The following is a 21,950-nucleotide window of genomic DNA, read 5'->3' on the forward strand; positions in this document are numbered from 1 at the left end:
CAACTACTGATCCTGGTAAACGAACCTGTTAGGTGATGGAAGCCGTCTTATTGAAGCCGTCAGTATTGAACCCAAAGCCAAAAATGTTACATATTAGAGGTGGTGGCCGCATTTGTTTTCTTTCTTTTGGCAGTCTGCGTTATAATTCATCCCAAAGGTGTTCTATCAGGTTGAGGTCAGGACTCTGTGCAGGCCAGTCAAGTTCCTCCACCCCAAACTCGCTCCTCCATGGCTTTATGGACCTTGCTTTGTGCACTGGTCCAAATCATTTGGTGGAAGGGGGATTATAGTGTGGGGTTGTTTTTCAGGGGTTGGGCTTGGCCCCTTAGTTCCAGTGAAGGGAACTCTTAAGGTGTCAGCAAACCAAGACATTTTGGACAATTTCATGCTCCAATCGTTGTGAGAACAGTTTGGGGACGGCCCCTTCCTGTTCCAACATGACTGCGCACCAGTGCACAAAACAAGGTCCATAAAGACATGGATAAGTGAGTTTGTGGTGGAGGAATGTGACTGGCCTGCACAGAGTCCTGACCGGGAGCCGCCAGTAACACAACGCTGCTGAAGGAACGGTACGAGCGAGACGTTCCTTCAGTGCGCATGCTCCAATAATGTCGGTGCAAGCATATATGGTAAATATGCAGGTTTAGGAGATATTTCCAGTACTTACAGGTAAGCCTTATTATAGGCCTTGTTTATAGGCTTACCTGTAGGTAACAGTGGTGTAACAGGCTTTACAACCACTTTAAAAACTCTTCGAAAGCGACGCAAAACTGGACTTTTTTCCTTTTTTTTTAAAAACCCGCTAGCCTGAAAAGCACCACAAAAACGCAGTGCAAAAAAAGCGTTAGTGGCGTTGCAGTGTGAAAGGGGTCTCAACGTGATTATAAACGATCATCTTGTAAAACAACACATTCAGTCTAAAATGGAAATAAAAGGCAAAACATTTGTGTATTGATATAAAAAAAAAATATATATATAAATACCCTTTTCATACTTCTTCTTTAGTGCCGGTTCACACTAGCGCGATGCCAGACATTGCATGTAATTCGCAGCGCACTGCTGTTCACATCACATGCGATGTTTGTGCGGTGCGATGTCAGATAGTATGGCTGATATCTTCACCGCATTCAGTCCAAACACTCACAGGACCCTTTTTTCTGTTCGGACCAGAATCGAATCGCATGCGTGTTCACACATATGCGATCCGATTAATGTCCGAACTGTCAGTTCGCAGTGCGATATGCGAGCTGAAATGGGGGCGTCGTTAACATATAATGACACTCCCCATCAGAACGCATATGGCAGTGTGAACTGCCGTGCGTGTCAAGTGCGATGCGGGAACCCCGCAGTCGATTCGCAGGGTTCTCGCATCGCACTAGTGTGAACCGCCACTTATTCACATTCCCTCTGTTCTCAGCTGCATAAGAGGTGCGGGGAGGAGGAGAAGCAGCAGCACACTGAGCTTCCCTGTGCAGGGAAGGAGGTGGGGGGGGGGGGGGGGGTTGGTTCCAGGACAAGTCTGATCTTTGGTGGAGAGCAGGCTGAGTTCCCAGCATAGCTAGAGAACTGACCACTGTGCTCTGCTGCTTAGTGGTCAGTTATTAATAGAAAAGCAGAGGGACTGGCAGGGCACCCAGGGATTTCACACAAAGGAAGCAATACAAAGAGAGCAGGAGACTTTCTTATACAAGTACATGGTACAGCAGGCATTCAGCCAGATGAAGAGAGAAGAAAACCTAAAAAATAAAACGAATGCCGCCGTCACATCTAAGAGTTGTTGGGCTGCAATATACCGGTAATATATTTTTGCTTATGGGTTTTATACTGCTTTAAATGAAACCAATGCTAGGAGATTTATGTTGGCTCGGTATCGCTGTCACGCTTCTGAAAATGCTAATTGCCCGGATGTGGTGCTAATCCGGAGTCTTTAGTACATTCTCAGCGACTGACCCAGAACAAGATGGCATGCCATGTGAAAAGATCATTTGTACGGGAAATGACCTAAATATTGCCCAGATCTTTCCTGCGACAGCAGTCTGCAGCAAGAATCGCATTACTCCAAATCTCTCACAATTTCCCATTGACCAGCCTTTCTTAAAGCGCTAGTTGCACTCATTTTTCCCCAGAGCTTTGTGAGTGAGGTGAAAATTTACTTTCTTAAAAAAAAATAAAAAATACCCAAATCCGGTGCAAATAAAAAAAAAAAAAGGGCATTTTTGCTTGCAACATGATTGGGTGATGGAAATCAGCAGAGCTTTTCCCCACATTCACTAAGCTCTGGGGGAACATTAGTGCAGCTGCCCTTGCAGAGTGCGCCGTCTATTTGCCTTTAGTAAATCCACCGCAAAGCGCGTAACTGGCTGAGTCGCCAAATTTTAACCTTTTTCGCTGCCAGAGCTATTTTTGTGTGGGTTTATTTATTTATTTTCCCACACGATTAAAAACATTTTTAGGCCTGAAGATTACACAAAATCCCCAAACATAATATCTTTTCTGAAAGCAGACACCCTAGAGCAGTGATGGTGAACCTTGGCACCCCAGATGTTTTGGAACTACATTTCCCATGATGCTCCACTACACTGCAGAGTGCATGAGCATCAAGGGAAATGTAGTTCCAAAACATCTGGAGTGCCAAGGTTCACCATCACTGCTCTAGAGAATAAAATAGCAGTAGTTCCAGTTTTTTTATGTCACACTGCAAAGATCTAGGAAACGCAACATTTCAGTAAAAAATAAAAAAACGCACTAAAGTGAATTTTAGAGCAAACAAACTTTTCTTTAAATGGAAAAAAATAACACAGGAGGAGAGGAGAGAGGAAAATCTGCTTTGATTTTTTATTTTTATTTTTTTAAACGTAGTAACAATTGAAATAACTTGGGGATCTCCGGGAACTCCTGATAATAAGTATATCTGCAGCTCATGGTACGTTAGTGTGATGGTCATTGGGAAGAATGCCCTTTACAGATAGGTAAAAAAAAACATTGTTGTCCTTAATTACTTATCTGAAATTGCTCACTGCTCAGAGCCCCAGGCACCCTCTGTAGGATATCTAGTTTAGAGGATCTCCTAGCTCAGGGGTCTCCAAACTTCCTAAGCAAAGCACCAGTTTACTACTTTTTAGACTTTAAGGGGGGCTGGATTGTGGCCAGTAAGAGCAAAAAATTGCCTCAACATCAATGGGTGTCCACAATGTCTCAGGCTTTTGTGGTTATTAGGATTTAAAAAATGTGATCAGTAGGAGGAAGAATAGTGCCCCATCATTGGTATTAGTGGCAGGGACAGTGAACCATCATTGGTGTCAGTGGGAAGAATAGTGCCCCGTCATTGGGAGGAATAGTGCCCCATCATTGGTGTCAGTGGGGAGGAATAGTGCCCCATCATTGGTGCCACTGAGCACCATTATTGATGTCATTAGGAGGAATAGTGCCCCATCATTGGTGTCAGTGGGAGGAATAGTGCCCCATCATTGGTGTCAGTGGGAGGGATAGTACCCCATCATTGGTGTTAGTGGGAGGAATAGTGCCCCATCATTGGTGTCAGTGGGAAGAATAGTGCCCCATCATTGGGAGGAATAGTGCCCCATCATTGGTGCCACTGAGCACCATTATTGATGTCATTAGGAGAAATAGTGCCCCATCATTGGTGTCGGTGGAAGGAATAGTGCCCCCTTATTGGTGTCACTGAGAGGAATAGTGCCCCATCATTGGTGTCAGTGGAAGGAATAATGCTGCCTCATTGGTGTCAATAGAAGGAATAGTGCCCCATCATTGTTTTCACTGGGAGGAATAGCACCCCATCATTGGTATCAGTGGGAGGAATAGTGCCCCTTCATTGGTGTCAATAGAAGGAATGGTGCCCCATCATTGTCAGTGGGGGGAATAGTGCCCCATCACTGGCGTCAGTGGGGAGAATAGTGCCCATCATTGGTATGAGTGGAAGGAATAGTGCCCCATCATTGGTGTCAGTGGAAGGAAAAATTCTGTCTCATTGGTGTCAATAGAAGGAATAGTGCCCCATCATTGGTGTCAGTGGGAGGAATGGTACCCCATCATTGGTGTCAATAGAAGAAATGGTGACCCATAATTGGTGTCAGTGGGAGGAATAATGCCGCCTCATTGGTGTCAATAGAAGGAATAGTGCCCCATCATTGGTGTCAATAGAAGGAATAGTGCCTCATCATTGGTGTCAATAGAAGAAATGGTGACCCATAATTGGTGTCAGTGGGAGGAATAGTGCCTCATCATTGGTGTCAATAGAAGGAATAGTGCCCCATCATTGGTGTCAATAGAAGGAATAGTGCCTCATCATTGGTGTCAATAGAAGGAATAGTGCCTCATCATTGGTGTCAATAGAAGGAATAGTGCCCCATCATTGGTGTCAATAGAAGGAATAGTGCCCCATCATTGGTGTCAATAGAAGGAATAGTGCCTCATCATTGGTGTCAATAGAAGGAATAGTGCCCCATCATTGGTGTCAATAGAAGGAATAGTGCCTCATCATTGGTGTCAATAGAAGGAATAGTGCCCCATCATTGGTGTCAATAGACGGAATAGTGCCCCATCATTGGTGTCAATAGAAGGAATAGTGCCCCATCATTGGTGTCAATAGAAGGAATAGTGCCCCATCATTGGTGTCAATAGAAGGAATAGTGCCCCATCATTGGTGTCAATAGAAGGAATAGTGCCCCATCATTGGTGTCAATAGAAGGAATAGTGCCCCATCATTGGTGTCAATAGAAGGAATAGTGCCCCATCATTGGTGTCAATAGAAGGAATAGTGCCCCATTATTGGTGTCAATAGAGGGAATAGTGCCCCATCATTGGTGTCAATAGAAGGAATAGTGCCCCATTATTGGTGTCAATAGAAGGAATAGTGCCCCATCATTGGTGTCAATAGAAGGAATAGTGCCCCATCATTGGTGTCAATAGAAGGAATAGTGCCCCATCATTGGTGTCAATAGAAGGAATAGTGCCCCATCATTGGTGTCAATAGAAGGAATAGTGCCCCATCATTGGTGTCAATAGAAGGAATAGTGCCCCATCATTGGTGTCAATAGAAGGAATAGTGCCCCATTATTGGTGTCAATAGAAGGAATAGTGCCCCATTATTGGTGTCAATAGAGGGAATAGTGCCCCATCATTGGTGTCAATAGAAGGAATAGTGCCCCATCATTGGTGTCAATAGAAGGAATAGTGCCCCATCATTGGTGTCAATAGAAGGAATAGTGCCCCATTATTGGTGTCAATAGAAGGAATAGTGCCCCATCATTGGTGTCAATAGAAGGAATAGTGCCCCATCATTGGTGTCAATAGAAGGAATAGTGCCCCATCATTGGTGTCAATAGAAGGAATAGTGCCCCATCATTGGTGTCAATAGAAGGAATAGTGCCTCAACACAAAGACCATCAAAGGACCACATCTGGCCCTCGGGCCCCAGTTTGGAGACCCCTATCCTGGATGAACAAATGACTTGATGTTCCCAGAAGAAGATGAGAGAACTGATATGTACTTGTGAGAAAAGGCCAAGAAATCTCGGGGATCTTAGAAGAGCCTTTTAGTAAACGTTTATTGTAAGTGAAGAGAGTTTCTTTTTAGGAAAATCTCATGGAAGGAAGAGTTGGATTTGATTTCGGCGTAGAGGATTAACGGGGTCTGTGGTGAAGCCAAAGCACGCGGTTGGTAACGGTGATCGGCGTGGCACTTTGTCAGGCGCTGTCGGTGGTTGGATGAAGGTCACTGCCAGTTTACTATACACCGCTAATTTGAGGCATTATTAACTCGCCCTGCGCCACGCAGACATGAAACGCGTTGCCAAAAGCCGGGTGCGGCACCTCGCTCTCTGCCGCAATGGATTCTGATGACCTATAAAGCAATTTCTGTTTCTTTTGATGCCGGTGTCGGCTAATCTGGGTTTTCTCCCTTTCTATACAACACCCATTTTTCACTGTAAATTACAAACGTGACTTCGCATCCTAGATTTTTATCCAAGTGAATTTCTTTTAAGCGCCGCGCCGGCAGAACATTGGGGTAGATAAGCAATCATCGCGTCTGCCAAGCTTCCCTCCCAATTACCGTTTTTAAGCGAGAGCCGCCGTGTCACATTCCGCTCAGAAAGATGCTTTGATCAGGTTTTATTTTTCCTTCCTTTGAATAATACTGATTGTAAGTTGGAGGCTCTGCCAGAATTTAAGCAGAAAAAAATGGAAATAAAAGAAGTTTCTGTTTTTTCATCCATTGATGGACGGAGCTTGCTCTATTTTTTTTGTGGATGAAGGTTTTCCACACTTCTCCCCCTCCCCCACCTGGAGTTTTCTTTCCTTCAAGAGATTTCTGGGTGACCATGGGTTGCAAAGCTGGTCTACAGGCTGAAGATACCCATCCCCCCCTCACCCAAAGTGATTCTTCCCCTCCGCTTCTCATCTTAACAACATCTGGCAGATTTACATTGACGGTGCCAGGGGCGGGGAAGCGGGGGGGGGGGGGGGGATGCTCCTGGTTGAATCAAACCTGGAACGATGGGGGTGTAAGTGATTAACCACTTCCGCTCCGGAATATTTGCCCCCCACCTTGCTAACCAGGCCATTTTTTGCGATACGGCACTGCATTAATTTAACCGACAATTGCGTGGTCGTGCGGCGCTGTACACAAATAAAATGAAAGTGGTTGTAAAGGTTCGTGTTTTTTCATTAAGGTGAAAAAACGTGTCAATGACCACTCGCCCAGCCCCCCCCCCCCCTGGTTTTACTTACCTGAACCCTCAAACTTGTCCCACGGGGACACGCTGTCTCTCTGCCCGAGGTTCTCGGCTCTTGATAGGTGAGATTGATAGCAGCGCAGCCATTTGCTCCCACTGCTGTCAATCAAATCCAATGATGAGAGCGCCAGGGGGCGGGGCCAAGTCCCGCATTCGGCCTCTATGGAGTCCGAATCCTGGACTCTGGGAAGAGCTTCTCTGAGGGGGGATGTCTGATGTGGGGAGGAGCTGCCAGAGCCACTGGGGGGACCCCAGGAGAGGATGTTTGGGGCCGTTCTGTGCAAAACGAGCTGCACAGTGGATGTATGATATGTTGTTTAAAAAAAAAAAAAAAAATACCTTTACAATCACTTTAATGTCCCTTTTCCCACAAATAGAGCTTTCCTTTGGTGGTATTTGATCACCTCTGCATTTTTTTTATTTTTTATTTTTTGTTTTGTTTGTTTTTTTGTTTGTTTTTTGCGCTTTAAACAAAAAAAGGCCGACAATTAAAAAAAAAAAAAGATTTTTTTACTTTCTGCAATAAAAAAAATCCAATAAAAATGTAAATAAATATTCTTCATCAATTTAGGTCAATATGTATCCTGTTACATATTTTCAGTAAAAAAAAAAATCCCAATAAGTGTATATTGATTTGGTTTGCGCAATCAAAGTTATAGCGCCTACAAACTATGGGATGTTTTTTTTTTTTTTTTTTTAACTAGTATGGCGGCGATCGGCGACTTATAGCAGGCCTGCGATGTTGCAGGGGATAAATCGGACACTGACACTTTTGACAATTTTTGGAGACCAGTGACACTAATACAGTGATCAGTGCTAAAATATGTACTGATGACACTGGCTGGGAAGGGGTTAAACATCTTGAGCAGGAAGTGTCACCAGAACACCAGGATCTCCAAAATGGGGTCCAAAATATTAATCACATAGTATCAAAAAAATAAATAGAAGCAACGTTTTAGAGCCATGCAGGACCCCTTCATCAGGCATATGTGACACACATGCCTGATCAAGGGGTCCTGTGTGGCTCCAAAACGTTGCTTCTATTTATTTTTTTGATACTATGTGATTAATATTTTGGACCCAATTTTGGAGATCCCGGTGTGCTGGTGACACTTCCTTCTCATTGATTGATGTGGGTTCCAGCTGTTGGTCATTTCAGCACCCAATTTAATATACAGCCGTGTGCATTGGGGGTTAAACATCAGGGGCGATTAAAGTGTCAACTGTGTTCCTAACCAGCGTTTGTAGATTGTGGAAGGGGCTTTTTTGTAGGGGAAGGCATCGATCCCTATTTCTGCTTTGCAGGAACACAGGATCACTGCCTTCCTTCCTCGCAGAACGACGATCTGCCTTGTTTGCATAGATCACCATTCTGCCTGTGTACTGAATAATTGGCGGGTTTTCGGTGGACATCAAGTCCGTGGTACCCACCGCTGGGCTCCTGCTGTGTGTGATCACAGCGGGGGGGCGGTGTGCGTCTGCGCCCCAGACCCGGAAGTGTCAGAAACTGCAGGTTTCCTGGACAGTATTTGTAGCTGCTGACTTTTAACTTTTTTTATTTATTTTTTTGCTGGACCTCCTCTTTAATTTACATTGTCCTTTCAATTTATGTATATGGATAATGGCACTGTCATTATTACTTTAATAATAAATAAATAAGTACCTTTTTTTATTTTTTTATATCGATATACAGAGCTCTCTCCCAGCCTTTTTGCAGGGAAACAAAGGTAGGAAGAGCTTCCAGTCCTCTGCTGCTGGTCACATGATCAACATAAAAAAAAAAATAAACAGCCTTTGAAAATAAATAACATCAGACTGTTTTAAATTGTCGTACAAATATACAGTATATGAAAGTAATAAAGTTTTTAGACGCTTTTACTATAACCTTTTGTATAGTATATGTTCTCCCTAATAGGACGTTAAAAAAAAAAGATAAATTATTCATGCAGGCAGATCATGGCTGGTGGGAGGGGCTTCCCGAAAACATCACCCCCCCCCCCCCCGCCTCAGTACTCCTCCCAAGACCCCTCAGCCCGATGCAATCGGTGGGAGGAGTTATGCAAATATTAAAATGGGTGGGTGTCAGTCTGGAGACGTGGGCATTTCTATAAAGGCTGTATTTGCCCAGGTAATGCCTACATGTGATTCTGAGCCTCCATAACTGAAATCCAATGAAAGGGACGGGCCAGGGATAGTCAGGCTGGGAAGGAAAGAGCTAGATGATGATAGATGTCCTCCGGTCAGGAAAAAAGGTGGGCTCCATCTGACTTGCTGCAGTTTCAAGAACCAAAGAGTTTTTCCACTTTACCACATTCTCCGTGTGCAGTGTGTATCCCTATACTTGTTGAAAATACTGTTGTAGGTAATGCGCAGACAATTGCCTTCTCAATATTTCTTCTCATTTTGTGTATTTCTGGGGAGTGTTTTATTGTTGGTAGGATGCTGTAGTTTCTATTCGTTGTGCTCGGTCAGGCTGTGGGATGATAATGTTCATTTTGCACATAGAAGGTAAGGTCCTGTCCTCTAATGGCCTCATGTAATCATAGGAGTCCGGTGGAGGCTGTCTGTAATCATCAAGGGTAAAAATTAATCAATTTTCTCCTAATACAGGAATTTAACACGAGGAGTGAGCAGATTCCGGGAAATCCTGAGGGCTGTAGAGACCAGAACCACACAGAACCTGAGGATGGTGAGAGGAATACTTTGTTGTCCTGTTTAGGCCCCTGTTTGATGTCCCGTACACTGTTATGGTATAGGAGCACCACCTGGAACCCTGGTGCCCAACTCTGTCATCTCTTAGAGCAGGGGTCAGAAACCCTTTTCCACTTGAGGGTTGGGTTCAATGTATGCGAATGCATTTAGGGCAGCATTCACCTGCTTATAAATGAAGATAACATTACACAGCCCCCGCACCTCTGGCCCCCTTTACATTACACAGTCCCTGCACCTTTGGCCCCCTTTACGTTACACAACCCCTACACCTCTTGCCCCCTTTAAAATTACACAGCCCCCACACCTCTGCACCCATTTACATTACACCCCCCCTGCACCCCTTTACTTTACACAGCCCCCGCGCCTCTGGACCCCTTTACCTTACACAGCCCCCTGCACCCCTTTACATTACATAGCCCCCTGTGCCTCAGGACCCCTTTACATTACACAGCCTCCGTACCTATGGACCCCTTTACATTACACAGCCCCCTGCATCCCTTTAACTTACACTTCCCCCACACCTCTGGCCCTTTTTACATTACCCAGCCCCTGCACCTCTGGCCCTCTTTGCATTACACAGCCCCCACAACTCTGGCCCTCTTTAATTTCACAGCCCCCACAACTCTGGCCCTCTTTACATTACACAGCCCCTGCACCTCCTGTCCCCTTTACATTACCCAGCCCCCGTACCTCTGGACTCCTTTACATTACACAGCCCACTGCACCCCTTTACATTACACAGCCCTTGCGCCTCTGTACCCCTTTACATTACACATCCCTCTGCACCCCTGTACATTACACAGCCCCCGCGCCTCTGTACCCCTGTACATTACACAGCCCCTGCGCCTCTGTACCCCTGTACATTACACAGCCCCCGAGCCTTTGTACCCCTTTACGTTACACAGCTCCCTGCACCCCTGGACCCCTTTACATTACACAGCCTCCCCCTGCACATTACACAGCTCCCCCCCGCACATCACCCAGCCCATCTGAAATATTACACAAAAGCCCCCCTCCCAGCGTATTAGACAGTGTCGTCCCTTTTGGAAAAAAAAAATCTGATCACTTTTATTGCTACCGGAAGGAATGTAAACATCCCTAGTGACAGTAATAGGCAGTGACAGGTACTCTTTATGGATGGGTCTGGGGTCTATAAGATTCCAACTCCCTCCTTTGCACTTAAAAGCATTCAAAAAACCAAGTTTTGAATACGGTCACTTTTTTTTTAATTTGGCACCTTCAAGTCTTCTGTAAACCGGAAGTGATGTCATGACATCGCTTCCGGGTTACTAGATTCAAGACTTATTTAAAACCGATTCCAGCTTAGTTTGGGTCTCTGGCCAGCCAGCAGATGTGCCGGCTGGTCTCTTGGGCCTCCCGGTGGGATGGGAGAGCCCGAGGGAGCCGTGGGATGGGGGGCGCATTCCATCCTGCTTGGGCTAGCAGTTGAGTGGCTTCTTAGTTGCATCAGTTGTTATCCCAAGAAAGCCAACCGTGTGCTCTAAAAAAAACTGTTCCGGGATGAGGCCTGCAGCTTCAGGCATCGACTCGATACAACCCCTTCAAGCCAAGGCCACATATTTGCATACAGTCGGCATGAAGGAGTTAAAATGTCCGCTGACTGGGTGCAAAGAATTCATCATGTGCACTGACAGGCCAGACATTTAGCGGTGGCGGGCCGGGAGCGCCGACCCCTGTCCTATAGTATGTCTGCAGACTCTATTTCCTGCAGCATGTCCTCCATCCCTCATCATCTCCTGTAGTATATCTGCAGTCTCTGACCATCTCCTGTAGTATGTCTGCAGTCTCTGACCATCTCCTGTAGTATGTAGTCTCTGACCATCTCCTGTAGTATGTCTGCAGTCTCTGACCATCTACTGTAGTGTGTCTGCAGTCTCTGACCATCTCCTGTAGTATGTATGCAGTCTCTGACTATCTCCTGTAGTATATCTGCAGTCTCTGACCATCTCCTGTAGTATATCTGCAGTCTCTGACCATCTCCTGTAGCATATCTGCAGTCTCTGACCATCTCCTGTAGCATATCTGCAGTCTCTGACCATCTCCTGTAGCATGTCTGCAGTCTCTGACCATCTCCTGTAGTATGTCTGTAGTCTCTGACCATCTCCTGTAGTATGTCTGTAGTCTCTGACCATCTCCTGTAATATGTCTGCAGTCTCTGACCATCTCCTGTAGTATGTCTGCAGTCTCTGACCATCTCCTGTAGTATATCTGCAGTCTCTGACCATCTCCTGTAGCATGTCTGCAGTCTCTGATCATCTCCTGTAGTATGTCTGTAGTCTCTGACCATCTCCTGTAGTATGTCTGTAGTCTCTGACCATCTCCTGTAATATGTCTGCAGTCTCTGACCATCTCCTGTACTATGTCTGCAGTCTCTGACCATCTCCTGTAGTATGTCTGCAGTCTCTGACCATCTCCTGTAGTATATCTGCAGTCTCTGACCATCTCCTGTAGCATGTCTGCAGTCTCTGATCATCTCCTGTAGTATGTCTGCAGTCTCTGACCATCTCCTGTAGTATGTCGGCAGTCTCTGACCATCTCCTGTAGTATGTCTGCAGTCTCTGACCATCTCCTGTAGTATATCTGCAGTCTCTGACCATCTCCTGTAGCATGTCTGCAGTCTCTGATCATCTCCTGTAGTATGTCTGCAGTCTCTGACCATCTCCTGTAGTATGTCGGCAGTCTCTGACCATCTCCTGTAGTATGTCGGCAGTCTCTGACCATCTCCTGTAGTATGTCGGCAGTCTCTGACCATCTCCTGTAGTATGTCTGCAGTCTCTGACCATCTCCTGTAGCATGTCTGCAGTCTCTGACCATCTCCTGTAGTATATCTGCAGTCTCTGACCATCTCCTGTAGTATATCTGCAGTCTCTGACCATCTCCTGTAGCATGTCTGCAGTCTCTGACCATCTCCTGTAGCATGTCTGCAGTCTCTGACCATCTCCTGTAGTTTGTCTGCAGTCTCTGACCATCTCCTGTAGTGTGTCTGCAGTCTCTGACCATCTCCTGTAGTGTGTCTGCAGTCTCTGACCATCTCCTGTAGTATGTCTGCAGTCTCTGACCATCTCTTGTAGTATGTCTGCAGTCTCTGACCATCTTCCTGTAGTATGTCTGCAGTCTCTGACCATCTTCCTGTAGTATGTATGCAGTCTCTGACCATCTTCCTGTAGTATGTCTGTAGTCTCTGACCATCTTCCTGTAGTATGTATGCAGTCTCTGACCATCTCTTGTAGTATGTCTGCAGTCTCTGACCATCTCCTGTAGTATGTCTGCAGTCTCTGACCATCTCCTGTAGTTTGTCTGCAGTCTCTGACCATCTCCTGTAGTGTGTCTGCAGTCTCTGACCATCTCCTGTAGTGTGTCTGCAGTCCCTGACCATCTCCTGTAGTATGTCTGCAGTCTCTGACCATCTCTTGTAGTGTGTCTGCAGTCTCTGACCATCTCTTGTAGTGTGTCTGCAGTCTCTTTTGTCTGCAGTCTCTGACCATCTCCTGTAGTATGTCTGTAGTCTCTGACCATCTTCCTGTAGTATGTATGCAGTCTCTGACCATCTCTTGTAGTATGTGTGCAGTCTCTGACCATCTCCTGTAGTTTGTCTGCAGTCTCTGACCATCTCCTGTAGTTTGTCTGCAGTCTCTGACCATCTCCTGTAGTGTGTCTGCAGTCTCTGACCATCTCCTGTAGTGTGTCTGCAGTCTCTGACCATCTCCTGTAGTGTGTCTGCAGTCTCTGACCATCTCCTGTAGTGTGTCTGCAGTCTCTGACCATCTCTTGTAGTGTGTCTGCAGTCTCTGACCATCTCCTGTAGTGTGTCTGCAGTCTCTGACCATCTCCTGTAGTGTGTCTGCAGTCTCTGACCATCTCCTGTAGTATGTCTGCAGTCTCTGACCATCTCCTGTAGTATGTCTGCAGTCTCTGACCATCTCTTGTAGTGTGTCTGCAGTCTCTTTTGTCTGCAGTCTCTGACCATCTCTTGTAGTGTGTCTGCAGTCTCTTTTGTCTGCAGTCTCTGACCATCTCCTGTATTATGTCTGTAGTCTCTGACCATCTTCCTGTAGTATGTATGCAGTCTCTGACCATCTCTTGTAGTATGTGTGCAGTCTCTGACCATCTCTTGTAGTGTGTCTGCAGTCTCTGACCATCTCCTGTAGTGTGTCTGCAGTCTCTGACCATCTCCTGTAGTATGTCTGCAGTCTCTGACCATCTCCTGTAGTATGTCTGCAGTCTCTGACCATCTCCTGTAGTATGTCTGCAGTCTCTGACCATCTTCTGCAGCGTGTCCTCAGTCTCTCACCGTCTCCTGTAGTAATGCTCTGTCTCTCACCGTCTCCTGTAGTATGCTCTCAGTCTCTCACCGTCTCCTGTAGTATGCTCTCAGTCTCTCACCGTCTCCTGTAGTATGCTCTCAGTCTCTCACCGTCTCCTGTAGTATGCTCTCAGTCTCTCACCGTCTCCTGTAGTATGCTCTCAGTCTCTCACCGTCTCCTGTAGTAATGCTCTCAGTCTCTCACCGTCTCCTGTAGTAATGCTCTCAGTCTCTCAAAATCTCCTATGGTAGGTTAGCAGGCCCTGACAATGTTGTATAACATTAGATTTACTGAATATTATGTGAGCTCCCTGGTGATGTTGGTAGCCCCCAAATTCTTCCCTGTGTCCCAGACTAGTCCACTTCCAGGTCTGCCGAGCCCCAAGCATTCCTTCTGCCTCCTCCCTGATGCGAGTCCCGGCAGTCTGCTCTTCTTGTACTTAAATGTAAAATGTGCTCTTCTGACTCTGGATTAACAGCTTATTGACGGGTGCTGTCTGCTTCCCACACTGTACAGGCTCCAGGGATAGACCAGGCTTGTCATTCCCATTGTAAAATGTCTGGATGTCCCCCCCTCTGTGCATGTTACTGTGATGTGTGGTCTTTATAAAGTTCACTTATATGGAATGTGAATTTCTTCCTTGCAGACGATAGCCAGGCAGCTGGCCGAGATCCTTCTACGAGGGATGTGTGAACAGAGCTACTGGAACCCATTAGAACAACCGCCCAACCAGTCACCCTTAGATGACCCGTTGCATAAAGGTCACAGCACAAAGAGCTATGCACTAAGCCGGAGGCCCTGGATTTATACCGGGGAAAGGTAAGTAGCACATCCCTCTGTGTGTTATAACCTTTCTCTGACCCTCTTCTCCTGCTTTCATCTTATGTCACTCCTAACAGCTTAACCACTTCAGCCCCGGAAGATTTTACCCCCTTCCTAACCAGAGCACTTTTTGCGATTCTGCGCTGTGTCAGTTTTAATGACAATTGTGCGGTCGCACAATGTTGCACCCAAACAAAATTGAACTCCTTTTTTTTCTCCATAATAGAGCTTTCTTTTGGTGGTATTTGATCAACTCTGCGTTTTTTATTTTTTGCGCTATAAACAAAAAAAAGAGCGACAATTTTCTTAAACGCAATATTTTTTTACTTTTTGCTATTATAAATATCCCCCAAAAATATATATACTTTTTTTTTTCCTCAGTTTAGGCCAATATGTATTCTTCTGCATATTTTTGGTAAAAAAAAAATCACAATAAGTGTATGGTTTGTGCAAAAGTTATAGCGTCTACAAAATAGGGGATAGATTTATGGCATTTTTATTATTATTTTTTTTTTATTAGTAATGTCGGTGATCTGCTAGGCGGACACATTGGACACTTTTGACGCTATTTTGGGACCATTGTCGTTTATACAGCGATCAGTGCTATAAAAATGCATGGATTACTGTGTAAATGACACTGGTAGGGAAGGGGTTAACCACTAGGGGGTGATCAAGGGGTTATGTGTGTCCTAGTGAGTGATTCTAACTGTGGGGTGGAGGGGCTACCGAGGACATGACAGCGATCACTGCTCCCGATCACAGGGAGCAGTGGATCTGTCATGAAACAAGGCAGAACGGGGAATTGCATTGTTTACATAGGCACCTCCCATGTTCTACCTCTCCACACTATAGTCACAGGCCGCCAGAGAACATCAAGTTCCCAGGACCCATGGGCATGCTTCCGCTGCAAATTTAAAGGGACGTATCTGTACGCCTATTTGCCTGCCTGTGCCATTGTGCCGACATACATCTGTGTGCGGTGGTCAGCAAGTGGTTAAAGGAGTTGTAATGACAGATATTTTTATTTTTTTTAATCTTCATGCCTTCTATGCATGAAGATAAAAAAAAAAAACCTTCTGTGTGTAGCAGCCTCCCCAGCACCCCCCAATTTACTTTCCTGAGCCCCATCTCTCTCCAGCAATGTCCACGAGTGTCTCAGTCATCTGGGTTGGTTGAGACACAGCAGCGGTGCCATTGGCTCCAGCGGCTGTCAATCAAAGTCAGTCAGCCAATCGGGAGAGAGGGGGCATGGCCAGGCCAAGGCTCCATGTCTGAATGGATACACGGAGCTCTGACTCGGCTTGGGTGCCCCCATAGAGAGCTGCTGGCTGAGAGGCTACTCGATAGGAGGGAGGGGCCCGGAGCAGCAAAGAGGAACCCAAGAAGAGGAGGATGGGGCTGCTCTGTGCAAAACCAACTGCACAGAGGAGGGAAGTATAACATGTTTTACAATCACTTTAAAAGGATATGTTCACCTTTGGGAATGTTGCATGTTCCACCCGATTTTAGGCTGCAACATGTACCCAGTGCTGCAGCTTTCGCCCGCTGCCCCTCCACCCTGTGACAGCAGTATGGGGAGAAGTTCCCCGTACTAGTTGTCACAACGTTTGAAAACAGCGGGGCTTTGTTGGGCTCCACCCACATGGCCATGTCATTCATTCATTCACAAAGCACAGTGTGTTTGAATGAACTAAAAGTCCCAACATCCTTAGCGGCTGTCAGCTTGTAGTTCTCAATGAACTACCACGGGGTAGTTCATTATGTCTTCCTGTCGGGGAGTATTGGCTTGCCCGTACGGGATGTGCGGGCACACAGATACACTGACAGTGTACAGGAGACCTGCATGGCACCAGCTATTTCCTGATCACAGGTGCAATGCTTTACAGGAATAGAGAATAAGTAGGGTGCTAATACCCAATCCAATCAGACAATTGTTTAGAGCTATCTGGGTGCTGAAAGGCAGTCGCACAGCTGCAGTAATAATCATAAGAAAAGATGGTCCGCAACTCCTTAGCAGCTGTAAATGCATTTCAGCCTTGCAGACCTTGTTCACTACCAATGCGTTACAGGCTCCGACTACAAAAAAATAATGCCGGAACCACATCTCTATAGGGCAGGGGTGTCCAAACTTTTTTTTAAAGAGGGCCAATGTGTTCGTCCGAGCACCAATACACGGCCCAACAAGCATTCTCTTGACTTTGTGGCTGTGTGTGGTGAAGAGATGAGCTCGGGCGTGTTATTTGGCTATACCGTATTTATTGGTGTATAACACAAACCTTCACTTTAAGAGGGAAGTTTCAGGAAAAAATCTTGAATTTTAAATAAAGAACTGTGAAGCAAAGTAAGGGTCAGTGCCCATCAATGCAGGCTAATCAGTGCCCATCTGCAGCCCCCCACATTGCCATGTATGCAGCCCCCACCAGTGCCATGCATGCAGCCCCCACCAGTGCCCTGAATTTGGCACCCCCGCGTTGCCCTGAATGTGGCACCCCCCGCGTTGCCCTGAATGTGGCACCCCCCGCGTTGCCCTGAATGTGGCACCCCCCGCGTTGCCCTGAATGTGGCACCCCCCGCGTTGCCCTGAATGTGGCACCCCCCGCGTTGCCCTGAATGTGGCACCCCCCGCGTTGCCCTGAATGTGGCACCCCCCCCGCGTTGCCCTGAATGTGGCACCCCCCCGCGGGTTGCCCTGAATGTGGCACCCCCCCCCCCGCATTGCCCTGAATGTGGCACCCCCCCCCCCCCCCCGCATTGCCCTGAATGTGGCACCCCCCCGCGTTGCCCTGAATGTGGCACCCCCCCGCGTTGCCCTGAATGTGGCACCCCCCCGCGTTGCCCTGAATGTGGCACCCCCCCCGCGTTGCCCTGAATGTGGCACCCCCCCGCGTTGCCCTGAATGTGGCACCCCCCGCGTTGCCCTGAATGTGGCACCCCCCCGCGTTGCCCTGAATGTGGCACCCCCCGTGTTGCCCTGAATGTGGCACCCCCCCGCGTTACCCTGAATGTGGCACCCCCCCGCGTTGCCCTGAATGTGGCACCCCCCCGCGGGTTGCCCTGAATGTGGCACCCCCCCGCGGGTTGCCCTGAATGTGGCACCCCCCGCGGGTTGCCCTGAATGTGGCACCCCCCCGCGGGTTGCCCTGAATGTGGCACCCCCCCGCGGGTTGCCCTGAATGTGGCACCCCCCCCCGCGTTGCCCTGAATGTGGCACCCCCCCGCGTTGCCCTGAATGTGGCACCCCCCCGCGTTGCCCTGAATGTGGCACCCCCCCCCCCCCGCGTTGCCCTGAATGTGGCACCCCCCCCCCCCCGCGTTGCCCTGAATGTGGCACCCCCCCCCCCCGCGTTGCCCTGAATGTGGCACCCCCCCCCCCCCGCGTTGCCCTGAATGTGGCACCCCCCCCGCGTTGCCCTGAATGTGGCACCCCCCCCCCCGCGTTGCCCTGAATGTGGCACCCCCCCCCCCCGCGTTGCCCTGAATGTGGCACCCCCCGCGTTGCCCTGAATGTGGCACCTCCCCCCCGCGTTGCCCTGAATGTGGCACCTCCCCCCCCGCGTTGCCCTGAATGTGGCACCTCCCCCCCGCGTTGCCCTGAATGTGGCACCCCCCCGCGTTGCCCTGAATGTGGCACCCCCCCGCGTTGCCCTGAATGTGGCACCCCCCCGCGTTGCCCTGAATGTGGCACCCCCCCGCGTTGCCCTGAATGTGGCACCCCCCGCGTTGCCCTGAATGTGGCACCCCCCCGCGTTGCCCTGAATGTGGCACCCCCCCGCGTTGCCCTGAATGTGGCACCCCCCCGCGTTGCCCTGAATGTGGCACCCCCCCGCGGGTTGCCCTGAATGTGGCACCCCCCCGCGGGTTGCCCTGAATGTGGCACCCCCCCGCGGGTTGCCCTGAATGTGGCACCCCCCCCCCCCCCGCGTTGCCCTGAATGTGGCACCCCCCCCCCCGCGTTGCCCTGAATGTGGCACCCCCCCCCCCGCGTTGCCCTGAATGTGGCACCCCCCCCCCCGCGTTGCCCTGAATGTGGCACCCCCCCCCGCGTTGCCCTGAATGTGGCGCCCCCCCCCGCGTTGCCCTGAATGTGGCGCCCCCCCCCCCCCCGCGTTGCCCTGAATGTGGCGCCCCCCCCCCCCGCGTTGCCCTGAATGTGGCACCCCCCCCCCCTGCGTTGCCCTGAATGTGGCACCCCCCCCCCCCGCGTTGCCCTGAATGTGGCACCCCCCCCCCCCCCCCGCGTTGCCCTGAATGTGGCACCCCCCCCCGCGTTGCCCTGAGTGTGGCACCCCCCGCGTTGCCCTGAATGTGGCACCCCCCGCGTTGCCCTGAATGTGGCACCTCCCCCCCGCGTTGCCCTGAATGTGGCACCTCCCCCCCGCGTTGCCCTGAATGTGGCACCTCCCCCCCCGCGTTGCCCTGAATGTGGCACCCCCCCCGCATTGCCCTGAATGTGGCACCCCCCCGCGTTGCCCTGAATGTGGCACCCCCCCGCGTTGCCCTGAATGTGGCACCCCCCGCGTTGCCCTGAATGTGGCACCCCCCCCCCCCGCGTTGCCCTGAATGTGGCACCCCCCCCCCCCCCCCCCGCGTTGCCCTGAATGTGGCACCCCCCCCGCGTTGCCCTAAATGTGGCACCCCCCCCCCCCCCGCGTTGCCCTGAATGTGGCACCCCCCCCCCCCGCGTTGCCCTGAATGTGGCACCCCCCCCCCCTGCGTTGCCCTGAATGTGGCACCCCCCCCCCCCCCCGCGTTGCCCTGAATGTGGCACCCCCCCCCCCCGCGTTGCCCTGAATGTGGCACCCCCCCCCCCGCGTTGCCCTGAATGTGGCACCCCCCCCGCGTTGCCCTGAATGTGGCACCCCCCCGCGTTGCCCTGAATGTGGCACCCCCCCGCGTTGCCCTGAATGTGGCACCCCCCGCGTTGCCCTGAATGTGGCACCCCCCCCCCCCCCCGCGTTGCCCTGAATGTGGCACCCCCCCCCCCCGCGTTGCCCTGAATGTGGCACCCCCCCCCCGCGTTGCCCTGAATGTGGCACCCCCCCCCCCCCCGCGTTGCCCTGAATGTGGCACCCCCCCCCGCGTTGCCCTGAATGTGGCACCCCCCCCCCGCGTTGCCCTGAATGTGGCACCCCCCCCGCGTTGCCCTGAATGTGGCACCCCCCCCGCGTTGCCCTGAATGTGGCACCCCCCCCGCGTTGCCCTGAATGTGGCACCCCCCCCGCGTTGCCCTGAATGTGGCACCCCCCCACCCCCCACGTTTCCCTGAATGCGGCACCACCATTGACATCAATGCAGCCTGATTCATGCCCATCTGCAGCCTCAGAGGGAACAGGGAGGGGGCGGTGACGAGCGCCAACAGACATAGAAGAGAAACTCCGGTTTCTCTAGTTGTCTATCCAGGACAGCACTAGAGAGAGATGGGCCCCACCTCTGGGGGCAGGAAACGCAACATTCAGACCCATAAAGGGCGGCTTCCGTCCCTCTTCCCCAGTTTTTGTGTTTCCTCCACCGGAGGAGGAGGCTGGATGGGAGCTCTCCTTCCCCTGAGCCTGGGGCTGCCTAAGGGAGAGGGGGAAGGAGGTCTGCAAGTACCTGATAAGGTTGGCAGGCATCGGAGTCCCCCGGTCAGGCTTCTGAGGGGCTGATACCGGCGTCCTCCTCTATATATATATATATATATATATATATTTTTTTTTTTTTTTTTTTTTTTTTTTTAAAACATCAATTTTGGCTTCGGACAAGTGCATCCTGAAGTTTTGGTTTCAGCACTGAAATGTTCATTTTGGTGCTCCACTAGTTTTGAGGGGTATCCCCTCCTTGTCAGAGAGCCAGAACTGAGCGATCAGCAGTCTTTGGTCACTCAGCTCTCTGTGTAGAACCAGCAGGGGACATCTGTAGCATGGGATCAATGCTGCAGACATCCAGGTGAGCAATAAATGTTTTTTTTTTTTATTATTCCCACACTTCTCTTTGAAAAAGGTCATGGCAGCGCAATTCAAAGCACATGTGCATTATCTGCTTTGTATTTATCATTATACCTTATTACTGCACTCATATCATGTTTTTTCTCCATTGTCTTGCAGCATTTTCTGCCCTCAGGAGAATACGGAAGAGGCCCTGTTACTGCTGCTAATCAGTGAATCTATGGTAATAGGATCTTCCTTGCCAAGGCTCACCCCCCTGTTTAAACCAAAAGATAAAAAAAAGGATGCTGCACACAGTTTTGATGCAGGACTAGAGTTGGCATTCGGGTCCATGCACACTGTGCTTAACTACTTCAGCTCTGGAAAGGTTTATCCCCCTTCATGACCAGGAGAATTTTTGCGATAGCACTGCTTTATGTTAAAGGGATTGTAAAGTGAATTTTTTGTTATACTTACCTCCACTGTGCAGCTCGTTTTGCCCAGAGTGGCCCCGAACCTGCTCTTCTGGGGTCCCTTGGTGGCTGTCTCTGCTTCTTCCCACTGATGCTTCTCACGTTCATGCGAGCTCCCTTGCATGCTATAGCCGCTCGCTGTATCACACGGCCCCGGCGCTCCGCGTCAGTGAATGTGATTGACAGCAGCGCGAGCCAATGGCTGCGCTGCTTTCCATCCATCCATCCACTCCAGCCAATCAGCGGCCAGGCTGAACGGTGGAAAGGATGTCGGGGGGACGAGGGGGCAGGCACTGTCAGATGTTTTTCACCTTAATGCATACAATGCATTAAGGTGAAAAAACATTTACCTTTACAACCCCTTTAACTGACAATTGCACAGTCGTGCAACGTTGTACCCAAATAAAATTGATGTCCCTTTTTTTTTTTTTTTTTTTTGTTTACATAGGCAGATTGTCATTCTTCTCTGTCCTAATCCGTTGGCGCCGGCGGACATCGAGTCCGTGGTGCCCACACTGAGCTCCCACTGTGGTATAATCACAGCGGGATTGGGTCGTCGGCAGTGCATGATCGTGTGCCCCAGACCCCGGCAGTGTCAGATCACATGTTGGTCATGTGATCTGGCACAGAGCGGCCGCCCTGCTGCAGTAAATGTACATGGGGCGGTAGCTAAGCAGTTTGTTTTTTTTGTTTTGTTTTTTTGCCTGTAGAAGCAGTTCAGTGTTATGTCCATGCACATTAGGACATTTAGAGGCGTCTTTTTAACCTCCGTGTTTAGAGGCAGAAAAAAAAAAACTCTTCTGGATTGTGTTTTTGAGAGCATTTTTCTGACACAAAAAAAAAACAACACTAAACACTCCTAAATACCTCTGCAAAAACTCTATATGAGCGTTTTTTTCTGCCGAAAGAATCAGGTTTTTTTTTTTTTTTAGCCCAGTGTGTATGGACCCTTAAACTCCAC

The 21,950-nt window shown here is 49.4% G+C and overlaps 1 protein-coding gene across 7 annotated transcripts in view; it reads left to right on the top strand.

Moving 5' to 3' along the window:
- Positions 1-21,950, top strand: part of TTC7B (tetratricopeptide repeat domain 7B) — a 225,331-nt gene that overhangs the window by 90,973 nt on the left and 112,408 nt on the right. For all 7 annotated transcript variants that reach the window (XR_013269953.1, XM_077466764.1, XM_077466766.1 and 4 more), the window contains 3 exons: positions 9,365-9,443; positions 14,438-14,610; positions 20,697-20,760. Coding sequence is in view for 6 of the 7 variants with exons in the window: in XM_077466764.1 (XP_077322890.1) it covers positions 9,365-9,443; positions 14,438-14,610; positions 20,697-20,760 (316 nt within the window). In the remaining variant the exon portion in view is untranslated. The remainder of the gene's footprint in view (positions 1-9,364; positions 9,444-14,437; positions 14,611-20,696; positions 20,761-21,950) is intronic.

Source organism: Lithobates pipiens, unplaced genomic scaffold (assembly GCF_037356315.1).
Source record: "Lithobates pipiens isolate NorthernLeopardFrog02 unplaced genomic scaffold, aLitPip1_a1.2 Scaffold_37, whole genome shotgun sequence".
NCBI classification, from domain to species: domain Eukaryota; kingdom Metazoa; phylum Chordata; class Amphibia; order Anura; family Ranidae; genus Lithobates; species Lithobates pipiens.